This window comes from Portunus trituberculatus, chromosome 3 (assembly GCF_017591435.1).
Source record: "Portunus trituberculatus isolate SZX2019 chromosome 3, ASM1759143v1, whole genome shotgun sequence".
Taxonomy (NCBI): Eukaryota; Metazoa; Arthropoda; class Malacostraca; order Decapoda; family Portunidae; genus Portunus; species Portunus trituberculatus.
Window position 1 is genome coordinate 6,141,776 of NC_059257.1, and position 15,979 is coordinate 6,157,754.

At 38.7% G+C, this 15,979-nt stretch overlaps 2 protein-coding genes and 1 long non-coding RNA gene across 3 annotated transcripts in view; 1 reads left to right on the forward strand and 2 right to left on the reverse strand.

Annotated features, from left to right (window-relative positions):
* Nucleotides 1-589: 589 nt before the first annotated feature.
* LOC123509520 (ribonuclease H2 subunit B-like) lies at nt 590-12,575 on the forward strand. The gene is made up of 10 exons (XM_045263870.1): nt 590-875; nt 3,086-3,206; nt 3,501-3,576; nt 4,064-4,266; nt 4,744-4,876; nt 6,007-6,103; nt 7,486-7,600; nt 8,637-8,801; nt 9,955-10,157; nt 11,113-12,575. Exons 4-10 carry the CDS (start codon nt 4,167-4,169, stop codon nt 11,200-11,202), a joined length of 903 nt encoding a protein of 300 aa, XP_045119805.1. The 5' UTR covers nt 590-875; nt 3,086-3,206; nt 3,501-3,576; nt 4,064-4,166; the 3' UTR covers nt 11,203-12,575.
* On the reverse strand, nt 3,417-3,766 carry LOC123509533. Its single transcript, XR_006676211.1, has 2 exons — nt 3,699-3,766; nt 3,417-3,504 (listed from the first exon to the last, which is right to left on the reverse strand). It is a non-coding gene; the product is annotated as an uncharacterized LOC123509533 (long non-coding RNA).
* Nucleotides 12,576-13,043: 468 nt separating the features above from the next.
* The window catches only part of LOC123509527, a 3,953-nt gene continuing 1,017 nt past the window's right edge, over nt 13,044-15,979 (reverse strand). The window contains exons 2-4 of the mRNA XM_045263883.1: nt 15,285-15,432; nt 14,074-14,280; nt 13,044-13,301 (exon numbers count right to left, since the gene is read on the reverse strand). Of these exons, the coding sequence (XP_045119818.1) occupies nt 13,137-13,301; nt 14,074-14,280; nt 15,285-15,432 (520 nt within the window). The 3' untranslated portion in view covers nt 13,044-13,136. The remainder of the gene's footprint in view (nt 13,302-14,073; nt 14,281-15,284; nt 15,433-15,979) is intronic.

Consider the following 15,979-nt stretch of genomic DNA (forward strand, 5'->3'; position numbering starts at 1 on the left):
TTTATCGTTTTGGTATTTTGCGAGTGTTAAGTAAAGTGTTTTATTACTTTTCCTTTCTTTTATTTATTACTTCACTGTTTTTATCCCATTTCTTCATCTTTTGTGGTATTTAACGAGTGTTGGGTAAAATTTTTGTTTTTCGCTCATTTATTTATCATTTTCGTTACTTTTGTCTATTTTGATACGTTGAAGGTGTTTCATAAGTTTTGTGCGTTGTTTATCTGTGTTGTTTGCATTCTTTGCTTTATTTGCTGGCGTACATAGTGTGTGAATAGAGAATTAGCCATATGACTACTGTTTGCCTCCCTGCTGGTATACATTACGCTCCTTCCCTGGCCGTGACATGTCTGTGAAGTCACATGTGTTTCATAAGTCTTTTGCATTGTATATATGTGTCATTTGCATTATTTGCTTGATTTGATGGCTTACATAATGTGTGAATAGAGAATTAGCTATATATGGTTACTGTTTGCCTCCCTGGTCCCTGCTGGTGTACGTTACGCTCCTTCCCTGGCCGTGATATGCCTGTGACGTCACGTGTGTCTGTCCGCCCACCTCAGTTCATGTCAGTCTAGTCACTCTAGTGTCAGTAACTTTTCACTCTTTGTAGCGACAGGTGGCGAGGTGTTATTACATTTCAAAGCCTGTGGTTGAATTGACACGGAAATTGAAGAGTGTTTTTGTGATTCTGGTTACATATTGATAAGATTTCTTTATTTAAAAGGTTATATTTGAAGTGACACGGAATTTCACGAGTTATTTTAAGGTTCTGACGGAATAACAAGACTACACTGCTGTTTTCATGTCTCCACAACATCTTATTACTGGAGTAAAGCCAGAAAACTGAACCACAGAGGAACTGCTACATAATCAAGGTGAGTACAGGTGTGACCGTGCCTCACTGTTTATCTAAGGGGAGTCACAAACAAGGGATAACTCGGGAAATCATGAAATGCCCTCCGTGTCATTTTAAAATGTCTGGACGATGAGATTAAGCTTCATTATTCGTTGTTTTGATATTTTCGGTGCCATTTATCTATCATTTAGCTTTTTATATTGATATTTGGCTAATTATTGATACAAAACGGCTGAACTAGCGGACGCCTCATCCCTATTTATCGACATAACCTGCCTTATTTCTCACTATTAGAGGCCTGCTTTGCCTCAACATGCAGCCGCGTCACTCAACTTTCACATCAGCTGTTCAAACACCGCCGCCATGACCAGGTTCAAGTTTGGTGAGGGTTTTTATGTGAGGTAGAGGGGGGGTGTCCACCCAACAACACACCCCGTCGCCATCTTGGATCTATTTTATCGGCCGTTTCGAGCCTTATCTCTCATTATTATAGGCCTGTCTTGCCACAGCATACAGTCACGTTACTAGGCTTTCATAACAGCAGCTCAGACACATCTGCCATGGCCAGGGTTAAGTTTGGTGAAGGTTTAAGTTAAATGCAAAGGGGGGTCGACTCCTCCACAGCCCCGCCGCCATCTTGGATATGCCTAGTGCCTACCCTGGCCCGCCCAGAATCCAGTACTATTTTTATTAATTCATGGAGTGTTTATTTGGGCTCACTAGTAATATTTGATGCTTTGTACAAGTATTTCGCTGTGTCTGAAGTGTTTTCCGTGCGAGTGTGTGGAGCAGCGTGTTGTTGTTGGCGTTGTTTTTGTGTTAAATAAGGGCGCTATTTTTTGACAAATTTTCAAGACCGTCAAGGAAATTTTTTAGTTTGAGCCAGTATCTAGTTCTTATTGTTTTTGAAAAATAGTTCATGTGTTTTTAAGCGTTTTGCGTTTCTGGTGAGTGGAATTAGTGGAGAGTAGAATTGTTTGTAAAGGTGTTAATGTTCCAATAATAGTTTTGTTGGTACCCCTGGGAATGATTTATTTCAGCCTCTAACTCACTCATAACTGTTGGAAAAGTCTATTCTTATCTTTTAAAGTGTGTTTCGTTCCTTTGAAGGGAGAATGGATGGACATTTAATTTTTTAAGGGGGGGATCAAGGTTCCAATATTTTATTAATAGTTATTTTGAAATATCTTTAATATTACGAGGGTTTGGAATCTCTTTCTATTATTGGTATTGGTTAAAGTTTGTGCCAAGTCAGAATATATAAAGCATTCGGGTCTGGCGGCGTTTTTTCGAATGGCCATTTTTAAAATTATTTGCGTAACGTATATAAGCCCGCCAACCCGGGCCGTGACGTCATCAGCCCGCTCACCAGGCCGGGCCGTGACGTCACGATGGCGGGTACTTCCTGCTACCTTGCCTTCCTGGCTCTCTTCGTCCATATGTAGTATGATTTACTATGTTTTACCGTGTGTGTGTGTGTGTGTGTGTGTGTGTGTGTGTGTGTGAGATAGTGCATGCGCGGGCGGGCGGGTGGGTGAGTGCTCCGGCGAGTGGGTGGGCGTTAGTGCGTGCATGTGTGCGGTGCTGATTTTTTACAAGGCGTTCGATGCTCCCGTCAGCGATTAAACGCGGACACACTTGCTTCCGCGTATCTATTCCCAAAACATGGGTGTAAAGTACCGCCACCCGCGCACCTCAACAGTTTTCTTGGTCAAATTATGTGTATGTCGTAGAATATAAGGACAGAAGAAAACGATCTGTGCACTTAAGCTTGCTGCACACCTCTCCTCAGTATTGTGTGGTGCGTGTTAGGGGTTTGTAAGCTTCACGTGATTAGCCCGCGTCGTGTGAAAGAGGCCAGAAACACTGCCGTCGCCAAGCCGTCTCGCGATCGAGGTTCTCCGCTTCACTGGCGTTGCTTTTACCGATGTCATAGAGTAAATCAAAGGCTGGACCCAATACTCATAATTCATAACGCAGGGCCGCGCCGTGTGTGTGTGTGTGTGTGTGTATTTTGCTTTGTAGATAGAAATGGTGTGTGTGTGTGTGTGTGTGTGTGTGTGTGTGTGTGTGTGTGTGTGTGTGTGTGTGTGTGTGTGTCTCTCTCTCTCTCTCTCTCTCTCTCTCTCTCTCTCTCTCTCTCTCTCTCTCTCTGAAACACTTTATTACCTGTATATGAGTACTGTTTACCTGTCTACATTAATCATTTACCTTTCACCTCTTCCTCAGGCGCCTCCTATCTGCCCCGACAGGTATGGGGTAGGCTGGCCGAGTCTGAAGCTGCCCCTGACTGGCCAGCATACGCCCCTTGATGTCTGCAAGGCCGTGGTGAAGCAGACGAGGACTCAAGGTAAACTGTTTGCTGAATTGTTTACACCTTCATATGTTCTTAATATTGTTTGACTTCTTATCTCACTAAAAATTTGTGAGTAAAGCTGTTTAGTGCCTCACAAGCTTCATTCCTCGAGCCGTCACCTGGACACAACCATCCACTCTTGGCCTCTTCTTTAGTGACACTCCAATCAACTGTTGCCCTCTTCCACACTGAACATCCTCGCTCTGTCCTTCCTTTACTTATCATCTCCACTACAAACTCCACATCTCATCTTTTGTTCAAACTCCTGTGTCTTTCCTTCCTCGCCAGGATTCTGGAAGAGGAGTGAGGAGATGAGAAGAAAAATTGGAGGAGGAGAATGAGGAATGGAGCCAACAGAGGAAAGGTAACTCTCTCTCTCTCTCTCTCTCTCTCTCTCTCTCTCTCTCTCTCTCTCTCTCTCTCTGCTGATAATGATATTCGTTCTCAGTATAAACAGAAACAAATAATAATGATAATTCAATTTACCTTACTACCTCTTGTTTTGTTGGTTTTTCTTATAACAGTTTGCTTTTCTCTAGCTCTGCTGTTTTCACTTCTCCTTTTATCTTCTGTATCTACGTTATCTTCTGTATCTAAGTTATCTCCTGTCATGTGTCATCTCTGCAAACCACATAACACCTCTTTTAAAAGGTTCTTGTTTTTGCTTGTTTTATTGTATCATATGTTTTTTTTTTTTTTTTTTTCTTTTCTTTTTATTCACATTATGTATAGTGAAAGGTTTGGTGTTCTTTATAATTGTGTTTGTCATCCCGTACAAAAGCAACTAAACAAAACTTTGGCGCCAAAAGAAGCTGTAAGGGAAAACTGAATCAGAAAGCTTTCTTTTACAGCCTGGAATTAAAACTACTGAGAAAACACTGTAATAGAAGGAAAGGGAAGCCGTTTGAAGGATAAGGGTAAGGAGAGGCAGGACAGTCAGCAGGATCAGGAAACATGCCGAGGAGTCCTTCCAAGAGAGGGCAGCGGGAGGAGAAAGACACCACGGCCCCTCAGAGTGTGGCCAGGAGTGTGCACAAGATTGCCTTCATCAATGGTGAGACTGCCCAGACCTTCACTTGTATATTTAACCGCTTCATTTCTCGCATACTGATCCCTCTCCTGTGTGTTTCTTGTCTGAAGTTATTTATGTCAGTGTATCCCATCACAGTATTATCGCTATTGTAACCCACAGTACGCCATCATTGGAATTATTGCAGTTTGAACCAATACATCACACGTAACAATACACATTCTCACGGTCTTCATCACACTTTTACGAGCATTTTTAACCCCATTTTACCCTTTTGGAAATTAGTAGTAACTTTAAGACATAATTTAGGTTAGGTTAAATTTCCCCACCCTAAAACCACGCTTTCCCAGGCTTTGTTTCCTTGGACCCCTTGGATGTCTCTTAAGGACATGAAGGTAACTGAGAACTTTACCCCATGCCATCCTGGAGTGTCCTTAAGGATATTAACCCAATGTTCCTGTGTTCTCCAAGCAGACACTAACCTGAGTGTGTCTCCCACAGACTCCCTCCTGTCCTCCAACAGCGCTGAGGTGGTGCGGCTCAGGAACCCCCACACGGATGCCGGCAGTATGTACATCATCGACAGGGAGCAAAAGGCAGTGCATGAGATCATGGCCTTTGACGAAGGATTCAGGTATGTGCAATAAAAAAAGTGTTTTCTTTATTTTGAATTGATTGGCATTTCAGTTGACAGACTCATAAACAAGTTGAAAATTGTAAAATAATAGTCAAGAGAATAAAGAAAAAAATCATCATATAGAACTGCTGTAAAAATGTAATGAAAGATCACTGGATATGTTCACTTTATTTGAAACAGTTAACATTTCAGATGACAGAGGTTAAATGACAAGTAGAAAACCATAATCAGCTTAAAGCGATAAATAGAAAATTATAATCAATTTAGAGCTTTGTTTTTAGTGACTCAGAGCTGGAGGCCTAATCTTTTGCCTCTTCCAGAAATCTACTTTGAAACTATTAAGGATAAAATTATACAGACCTTTGATTTCCATTGAACGTGAAAGCTTATTGTGGTGATGATGGGGGGGAGGTGGTGGAAAGGTTCTACTCTCAGCTGGTGTCCGTAGTGCCACCAGCCATGCCGAGGAAGTAACAGGGTGGCAAGGTCCATATTCAGAAACACTTTGCTCTCTCATACAACTATTTTCAAAGGCCACAGAGATGATCAGCGTGGTTTTCAACAGTGTTTCTCTAGCTAATAATGTAGAAATCTTGTCGGTCTGCCTCTAGAAATGTAAAAACACCTTAAAAAACTTGTGTAAATTTAAATAAGGCCTTTTAAAATAGTAGAGATGAAGCACAGAAGTGGTTAAGAATACAAGCCAAAGTGAGTGCATGGTGTGGCTCTGATGCATGACACTCACTGCCACACTGTCTCTATGGTTGTAGTCTTGGGTTGTGGCGTCACTGTTATGAGCTGTGCAATCTTTTTTTATTTTTTTATTTGTATTTATTTTTTATTTTTTTATTTTTTTTTAATGGAATAGGGGAAGCTGGCCAAGGACGAAAGAAAAAGAAAAGAAAAAAAGGCCCACTTGATTGCCAGTTCTGTAAAAGATTAAGAGTGTTAGCCAAAAATCTTGGACAATACTTGAAACCTCCCTCTTAAAAGAAGTTAAGTCGTAGGAAGATGAAAATACAGAAGTAGGCAGGGAGTTCCAGAGTTTACCAGAGAAAGTTATGAATGATTTAAAGTACTACTGTTTAATTCTGAGGTGGTGATGTTTGTGTTTCCTTCCCCTCCAGATGTTGGTTCATTGGCCAGGTGGTGGAGTCCAGTGGGAAGCTGCACATGATCTCCCCTGTGGATGTCACCTATCTCATCCTTCCCTACCTCATCAAGGTGAGCTGCAACTGGCTTCACACACTTTCACTAATGTTGCCTTTTCACTTTTTTTTTTTTTTTTTTTTTTTTTTTTTTTTTTTTTCTCTCCCTTGTTGTAGATTGTGTGTGTGTTGTATTACCTAGTTGTAGTTTTACAGGGCTTGGGCTTTACGTTCGTGTGGCCCTGTCTCCATATCTACACTTATCCAATTTTTCTTTAAAACTATGAACACTTGTTCTTCACTCAAACTGTTCCACGTCTCGTGTGTAATTTTTTTTCACCTCGGTCGTATGCTGGTCACCCAGCCAGTCTTTCCCATTACGGAGCGAGCTCAGAGCTCATAGACCGATCTTCGAGTAGGACCGAGACCACAACACACTCCACACACTGGGAAAGCGAGGCCACAACCCCTCGAGTTACATCCCGTACCTATTTACTGCTAGGTGAACACACCCCACACATTAAGAGGCTTGCCCATTTGCCTCGCCGCTTTCCGGGACTTGAACACAGGCCTCTCGATTGTGAGTCGAGCGTGCTAACCACTACACTATGCGGTGTGTGTGTGTGCGCGCGCGCACACACGCATGCACACATGCATGCATATATGTGCTGTCTTGTCCTGCCTCATATATAAAACATAAATTAATAATGTGTTTGTGTGTGGTGGCTTGTAACACCACAAAGCTGAGACTGTAATGAAGAAGAGAGAGAAAGAGAGCATAACTTCCTATTTGTTTCTGTATTTCTTACTTCCATATTTCCAGCTTCCAGTGATGTGACTCCATTTAAAAGGAAGGGTTGAAAACATTTATCCCTTTCTTTTGGTTAACTTTTGGATCTGCAATGGGATTAGCAACGAATCGGCCTTTTTTTATGATTTTCTTGTTGCCCTTTACCAGCTTTGCCCTCTTATATAGTTGAAGTGACACAGGTTTTAAAGATGCTTCTGTAATTCTAGTGACATGTTAACAAGTTTTTTGCATTATCAAGAGAACAAGTGCTCTTTAGAACTCGGCTAATCATCTCTGTGATCTTTGAGAAGGTCATTGTGAGAGAGGGAAGCATTTCTGAATATGGCACTAAGACTGCAATGAAGAAGAGAGAGAGAGCATAACCTAACATAACATAAAACTTCCCAGCTGCACCTTTACCATTTTCAAAGTTGAAATAACGTACGGGTCTTTAAGGGTGTTTCTGTAATTCTAGTGACACGTTAACAAGTTTTTTGCATTATCAACAGAACAAATACTCTTTAGAGCTAAGCTAATCATCTCTGTGGTCTTTGAGAATGGTAATGGTGAGAGAGAAGCATTCCTGAATATGGCACTAAGACTGCAATGAAGAAGAGAGAGAGAGAGACCATAACTTAACATAACATAGCATAACGTTTCTTCCCCAGGCTTCCAGAACTGTACCACTGGAACACTTACTGGAGGACAAAGAGTTTCCAGACATCTCCTGCCTTGACTCCATAGCTCTGGACAAGGACTTCTCACACATAGCAGAAAATAAAGGTGAGATAGAGACCAGCTAGGATAAAAGAGTGAAAGCAAAGAGGACAAGGAACAGACTTTTCTAAATACTAGAATATTTTGTTTACCTTGGGGAAAGGAGAGATGAAGGGAAAGAGGTGGGGGAAAGGGAGAGATGAAGGGAAAGGTGGGAGAAAGGGAGATGAACGGAAAGAGATGAAGTTTGGTGTATGGTATTGATGTGTGTGTGGATTGTTAACCTGAAAACATAAAGAAACCTTGATAGTCTTTCTAATTTGAACCTTAAAAATAACCTTAGAAAATTTATAGACTTATAGAAACTTTGATAATCTGTTACTCTAACTATGAAAACCAAAATAGAAACTTCTTTATAAATTTGTCACTAGAACTGCAAAAATAACATCCCAAAAATATAAACTTTGTAAATCTGTCACTAGAACCACAAAAATAACCCAAAAACAGAAATATTTGTAATCTGTCACTAGAACCACAAAAATATCCTTAGAAGAATTATAAAAAGCTAAATAATTTGTCACTGAAACTACAAAAATAACCAAAATAATATAAAAGCCTTAATGATTTATCCTAGAACCAAAAAAGCATAGAAACTTTTATAATCTGTCACTATAACCACAAAAGAACCCCCAAAAACATCCCCAAAACAAGTGCCTCTCCACCCCATCCACCCAAATATGTAACTTGAACTACAACCTTTCAAAATGTAACTTATGAAGATGTGACTAATAAAACTCATCTGGCCACTAAACTTACACTTCTCTTCACCTCAGGGACATCCAATCCTAAATAATTTGTCACTGAAACCACAAAAATAACCAAAATGAATATAAAAGAATAAAAAGCATAGAAACCTTTATAATCTGTCACTATAACCACAAAAACGTCCTTAAAACAAGCCCCTCTCCACTCCACCCACCCAAACATGTAACTTGAACTACAACCTTTCAAAATGTAATGAAAATATGATGCAGACAATTCTTTTAACATTGACTAATAAACACACTTCATCAGCCAGTAAACTCACTTCTGTTAATCTCAGGAACATCCGATCTGAGTGTGTGGAAGTACAATGAGGAGAAGACTCTGGCGTGGCTGTCTGGCAGAGTGGAACGCCTCTCCTCCCTTCTGCAGGATAAGAAAGTACCAACCAACACTGCCCAGAGCCTCACCTATGTTTGTCCTATGAACCCTGTGCAGGCAAAGGGTAAGGCACTCGCTCAGTCTCTCGCTTTCTCTCTTGCTCGCTCGCTCAGTCTCTCGCTTTCTCTCTTGCTCGCTCGCTCAGTCTCTCGCTTTCTCTTTTGCTCACTCGCTCAGTTTCTCGCTTTCTCTCTTGCTCACTCGCTCAGTCTCTCGCTTTCTCTCTTGCTCGCTCGCTCAGTCTCTCGCTTTCTCTCTTGCTCGCTCGCTCAGTCTCTGTCTTTCACTCGCTCTGTCTCTTGCTCTTTTTTTTTTTTTTTTTTTTTTTTTTTTTTATAGTTTTTTTTTTTTTTTTTTTTTTTTTCTCTCTCATTGTTATTTCTTCTTTCTTTCTTTTTCAACTAAGGTAATCTTCCACTTTCTTCTCATCCCATTGAAGCCTACACTGTCTTAATTCACATGAATTGATAGTATTCTAACATTTTTATCGCTTCATATACCTAACATAATGTAACCTGCTCACCTGACCTAACATTCAATCTATTTTTGACCCTATAATAGCCCACATTGTCTTAATTCACAAGCTAAGCCAGTAAATTAATAGTATTCTAAAATTTTCACCACCTTATGTACTAATTGAAAATTTACTGCTCAACTAACCTAATCTTCCACTTTTTGTTCCCCTTATAGCAGCTTACAGTCTTAATCCACAAGATAAAGTAATAAATTAATAGTATTCTAACATTTTATCACCGTATGTACTTAACCCAAACATTTCTGCTCACCTAACCTAACTTTCCACCTTTTTTAAACCCTATAGAAGGCCACACAGTCTTTATTCACAAGATTAACCAATAAATTAATAGTATTCAAAAATTTTCATCACCTTATTTACTCGCCCAAACATTTCTGCTCAACTAAACTAATATTCTAGATTATTATTATTTTTTTTTTTTTTTCCCTCATAGAATCCTACACGGTGTTAATTAACAAAATAAACCAATAAAATAACAGCATTCTGACATTTTATCACCTTATGTACTTAGCCAAACATTTCTCCTCACCTAACCTAACCTTCCACCTTTTAAACCCTATAGGAGACCACACAGTCTCAATTCACAAGATAAACCAATAAATTAATAGTATTCTAACATTTTATCACCCAAACATTCTTGGTCATCTAAACTAATATTAATATACCTTTTTTTCTCCTACAGAAGCCTACACAGTCCTGGCACATGGCATCATAGCAGAGTACATTCCCCCAGAGCTCGCCACTAAGCTTCACAAACACCTGAAGCTTCCTGATAAGAAAGTGAAGCCAAAGGTGCTGGGAAGTGCAGAGAACCAGGGAGCAAAGAAGCAGAGGCTGGAGGGACCCATGGATGACTATAGCAAGGATAACACTGCTGCTGTCAAGGTGTGGGCTGTGGGAAGGTTGGGTTTACATAAGAAAAGAGGCAAACAATGAACAAAGATACTTAACATCTTCAATACTAGGACACACTTTTACTTTGAGATTTCTGTACAGACCATTTTATTGGCGTCAGGAAGAGTCTATGGAGGTCAGAAGATTAATGGCCACAGTCTTCACTATTTTAACCTCTTCAATACTAGGACACACTTTTACTTTGAGATTTCTGTACAGACCATTTTATTGGTGTTAGGAAGAGTCTATGGAGGTCAGAAGATTAATGGCCACAGTCTTCATTATTTTAACCTCTTCAATACTGGGAGATATTTTTACTTTGAGGTTTTTGTACAATTAGACCATTTTATTGACGTTAGGAAGAGTCTATGGAGGTCAGAAGATTAATTGCCACAGTCTTCACTATTTTAACCTCTTCAATACTGGGACACATATTTACCTTGAGATTTCTGTACAATTAGACCATTTTATTGACATTAGGGTGGGTTTATGGAGATCAGAAGATTGATGTCCAGAGTCTTAACTGTTTTAACCTCTTCAGTACTGGGACACATTTTTACCTTGAGATTTCTGTACAATTAGACCATTTTATTGACATTAGGAAGAGTTTATGGAGGTTAGAAGATTGATGTCCAGAGTCTTCACTGTTTTAACCTCTTCAGTACTGGGACACATTTTTACTTTGAGGTTTGTATACGATTAGACCATTTTAATGACGTCTATGGAGGGCAGAAGATAAATGGCTACAGTCTTCACAATTCTAATCCCCACATGAGTTCTGAAGCTGTATAAAATCACCAAATAGTCACCAGAATGAATATGGAAACACGCCATGGTACTGAGGAGTTAACAAAGGAAAAAAGTGAATAGGTAAATGAAAAAGGTGTAGGTGTAGTGTAAGTAGTGTAAAGGTTAAGAGTACAAACTGACACTATCTTCTTTCCAGGGCAAGGTAGCGATGTCAGCCAAGGAGAAAGCTTTGGCCAAGTCAGCGGTCGGCTCAAAAAGCATCTTGTCGTTTTTTGGAAAGAAGTGAGGTTTGTCTTGGTGTTCTGGTTTGTTAGTACTAAATTTTGTCACTTGGGTTTCCAGATATGTGGTTTTAGCTTAATTTAATGATATTGTTGTGTTTTGGAGGAGGTTGCTATCATGTATTTTTCCTTATTATTATTATTATTATTTATTTATTAATTTGACTTTATTATTATGTTGTGGAGAAGGTTGTTATCTTGTGTAATTTCTCTTTTTTATTTTTTATTTTTTTGCTTAATTCAACTTTATTATACTGTTTTGGAGAAGATTGCTGTTTTTTTTATATATATTTTTCTCTATTGTGTTATTTTACTTTTTTTTTTTTTTTTTAGCTCAATTTAATTTTATTTTTTTGGTTTGGGGAAGATGTCTTGTTATTTTTTCTCTATTTTATCATTAATTCATGAGATGGGTTTCTTTTTTAGCATAATTTAACTTGATTGTTGTTTTTGAGAAGGTACCTAGTTATTTTTTCACTGTTTCATTGTTATTTTTATCTTGTTTCTTTTTCTCTAATTATTTTACTAGATGGTTTTCTCTTTTTAGCTTAATTTAACATTATTTTTGCATTTTGGTGAAGGTTTTTATTTATTATTATTTTATTTTATTTTTTTAATTGGTGATTCATTGCAGGGTGTTTGGATGGGTCACTTATCCTAACTCCATCACTTGAGTTTTTAAGATATCTTGTCTGGTCTTTGCAATATTTTCCTTTTTCTCTTATTTATTAGTCATTCATTGCAGGATGTTTGGATGGTTCATTGAGTTGTAAAGATATCTTGTTGTCTGGAATTGTTGATATTTTTTTTTTTTTTTTTTTTTTTTCTATTGGTCATTCATTGCAGGATGTCATTGCAGGATGTTTGGACGGGTCACTTATCTAACTCCATCATTGAGTTGTAAAGATATCTTGTCTGGAATTGTTGATATTTTCCTTTACTTTTATCATTGGTCATTCATTGCAGGGTGTTTAGATGGGTCACTTAACCTTAACTAAACTTTATCTTGTGTCTGGAATTAGTGATTTGTATTTTCCTTTTGTTTATATGCGAACTTTATCAATCATCCACAATCCACCACAATTCCCCTTGAACGATTAGTATAAGCTAACAAAACCTTACCATTGTTGTACTGCCTTGCGATTCATTGATACCGGTTCGTGTCTGCCTGTTCGTCTGTCATGTCCGCCACTCTCTCACATCTTGTCAGTTATGAGAGACATTCTGTAGATTATTTTGTTTGTATTCTGGATGTCATCTTGCTGTGTCCTGGAGCTATGATGGTACTGCTCCCTGTGTGACTGTGTGATCTGTAACTAAGGTAGAATGAAGGAAAGAAGGTATGTATGGTGTGTGATGTGTAGCTGAGGTGGATAGTGAAGGAAGGGTTAAAAAGGTAAAACAAGGCGTGTGATCTGTAGCTGTAGCTGTGAAGGAGAGAGGGAAATGCATTAAGGGAGAACTTGTATTAAAGAAACTTGACAAAAAAGGTAATGGTAACAATAAGAGCACGGATTAAGGGAGATTATTAAAGAACAGTCAAAAAACCAGCTTCTTATTTTCCTGAAAGAAGTATGTAAGTGGTAAAGTGGTTGTAACAAAGGAGACGTGAGCAAAGTATAGAGATAATAATGATGTTAAGAGGTGACATGAGCAAAGTATAGAAATAATAATGATGTTAAAAGCAAGAAAGGTGACAAACAAAAACATCAACACACAAAACTTGATAGAAGAATGTAAGTGGTAAAGTGGCTGCAACAAAGGAGACATGAGCAAAGTACAGAGATAATAATGATGTTAAGAGCAAGACAAGTGACATGAACAAAAAGATAAACAAAAATATAAAGAATCACACAAAACTTTATTCACTTCTCTACAGCCAAGATACAAAAAAAATATATATACACATCATAATATTCAACAAAACTAAAATTGGCCCTTAAATCACCCCTTCGTAAAGCTCAGGGCTCGCCGGCGTCCCTAAACCAATTGAAAACTTCTTAGTGGGCACCTCCCCCTCCTCCGCCACTCGGCAACCCTTGATCTTTTTGCCGAGCTTCACTTTAAGGTCCCTCTCTGCGTGTCCGTCCCTCTCGGCCACCAGCTGAAGGAAAAGTGGTGTGTGTTAATGTGTGTCTTCTTGTGGTGTATGAGAAGAAGAAAAAAAATTAGAAAAAGAAAGGGAGAAGAGATATATGGGAAAGGGGCAAGAGATATAGAAAAGAAAGGAGAAAGGTAAATGAGAAAAAGGGAAGGAAAAAGAGATATGGGAAAGGGGAAAGAGATATGAGAAAAGAGGAGAATGAGGAAAATGAGGAAAGGGGAAAGAGTTAGTACAAGACAAGAATTTTGGAAAAAGAGGTAAATGAGAAAAAGAAAAGGGAAACCAAGTAAATGAGATGTATGTGAAGTGAAAAAAAAAATGAAAAAGAAAAGAGAAATAAGATAAATGAAAAAAGAAAGTAAGGGGAAAGAGATAAATGAGAAAAGAAAAGGGAAACAAGATAAATGAAAAAAAGATAGAGGAAAGAGATGAGAAAAAATGGGAAATAAGATAAAATAAGAAAAAGAAAGGAGAAAGATGAATGAGATAGGAGAAGATAAACAAAAAAGAAAAGGAAAACAAGATATGAAAATGAAAAGGAAAACAAGACAAAATCAGAAAAAAGAAAATAAATAAAAAAAAAAAAGATGAAAAGATACACACACACACACACACACACCAAGCTATCCAAACCTTCAAAATAGGCAATATATCCATCACAGGCAACAACAGCAACAAAAAAATAAAAAATAAAATAGATTAACAAAAAAAAAAGATGAAAATGACAAAGATGAACGATAAAACACACACGCACACACACACACACACACACCTTCAAAAGAGGAGGCATATCCATCACAGGCGACACAATTTCCACATCCTTCGACTTGTAATTCCTGAAGGCGTCAATGTAGCGCGCCTCCTCGTGTTTGTGTATCAGTCTGTAGTCCGGTTTGTACGCCACCCGGGACATGTTGATGACGCCATAGTGCACGCCGCGGAACACTTTCTCCACCAGCAGGTCCCCCTTCATGTTGTCCTGTCATAAGACCGAAGGGGACGAAATGATGTGAGAATAGAAGAGGATAAAATTAAAAGTACATGTATATTGAGGAAGAAAGGAGGTATAAGGGTGTGGTGTGGTGGTGGGATGTGGTAAATGTGGTGGGATGTGGTATGGTGTAGTGTTGTGTTGTGGGATGTGGTGTGGTGGGATGGAATGGGGTGTGGTGTGGTGTGGTGTGGTGTGTGGTGAGGTGTGGTGGAATGTGGTTGGCTGGTGCAGTTTTCATAAGGGTAAAGGCAAAACAGGGATAAATGAGATAAATAAGAGATGAATGAGGAAAAAAGATAAATAAGAGATGAACAAGAAAAAAATTAGATAAGTGGAAAAAATAAGATAAATTTAAAAAATGAGAAAAAGGAAAAGAAAAGAGATAAAAGGAAAAAAAAGGAAAAGAACATTTTGAAAAGTTATGACAAATTTACCACACATTCTTAACATCATTATTTTATCACTAGTGAAAAAGAAGAAAAATAAATAAATAAATAAAACAGGTGGAGAATTTAGAACAATATAACAACAAATTAATTTAGACTATCACAGACAGCAAGACTTACTATATATTTACTACTTTTAATGGAACCAGCACTCAAATGGACCTTTTTTTAATATTTTGTTGCCCTTGTCTAGCTTCCCTCCTGCATGAAAAAAAAAAAGACAAATGTTGGGTTGGATGGGGTTAGATTAAGGTTAAAATTAAATTGGGTTTGGTTGGGTAAGGTAAGGTAAGGTAAGGTGAGGTGAGGTGAGGTGAGGTGAGGTGAGGTTAAGGGTTGGGTTGGGTTGGGTTGGGTTGGGTTGGGTTTGGTTTGGTTTGGTTTGGTTAGGTTAGGTTAGGTTAGGTTAGATTGGGTTGGGTTGAGTAAGGTAAGGTAAGGTAAGGTTAGGTTAGGTATGGTAAGGTTGGGTTGGGTTGAGTAAGGTAAGGTTAGGTTGGGTTAGGTAAGGTAAAGGTTAGGTCACTGCTGTCATTGCCTCACCTCATCCATGTGTGGGCGGCCGGTGTCCATCTCGGGGCGGGCCAGCACAATCCTGTAGAAGGTTGGCTCAGGGTACTTCTCAAATGTGCTCCTCACCACCATGCGACCTTCACCAAAATTCTTCAGGTTACCAATAATTTCCCATAACCTGAGGAGAGAGTGTAAGGTCAGGTAAAAAGGTAATTTCTTGGCTGACCTTAACTTGAAATATCTGTGTTACTCTTAAATGTGAGGAGCAAATGTTATCTATAAAGTTCAAGTGACCAATAATCTATAATTTAAGGAGAGAATGTAAGGTCAGGTAAAAAAGGTCATTTCTTGATTGACCTTAACTTGGAATATTTGTGTTACTTTTAAATGTGATGAGCAAAAGTTACCTAAAAAGTTCTTCAGGTGACCAATAATCTACAATGTAAGAAGAGGGTGTAGTAAGGTCAGGTCAAAAAAGGTGATTTCTTGGCTGACCTTAACTTGGAATATCTGTGTTTGTCTTAAATGTGATGAGCAAATGTTACCAAAAAATTCCAAGTGACCAATAGTCTCCCATAATGCGAGAAGAGTGTGTAAGGTCAGGTTAAAAAGGTCGTGGGATAGCTAGTGGTGAGCAGCAGTGGCGGCGATTTGTAAGGACAGGGGGGAGGAGTGGGGATGAATAAAAAAAAAGTACTGATTTGTTCAAGTGACCTACCATAATT

Bases quoted from the DNA above. Each gene is read 5' to 3' on its own strand.
- LOC123509520 (XM_045263870.1), top strand. From the start codon at position 4,167: ATGCCGAGGAGTCCTTCCAAGAGAGGGCAGCGGGAGGAGAAAGACACC. The intron at 7,601-8,636 runs GTGAGATAGAGA...TGTTAATCTCAG, and splicing joins ACACATAGCAGAAAATAAAG to GAACATCCGATCTGAGTGTG. The intron at 8,802-9,954 runs GTAAGGCACTCG...TTTCTCCTACAG, and splicing joins GAACCCTGTGCAGGCAAAGG to AAGCCTACACAGTCCTGGCA.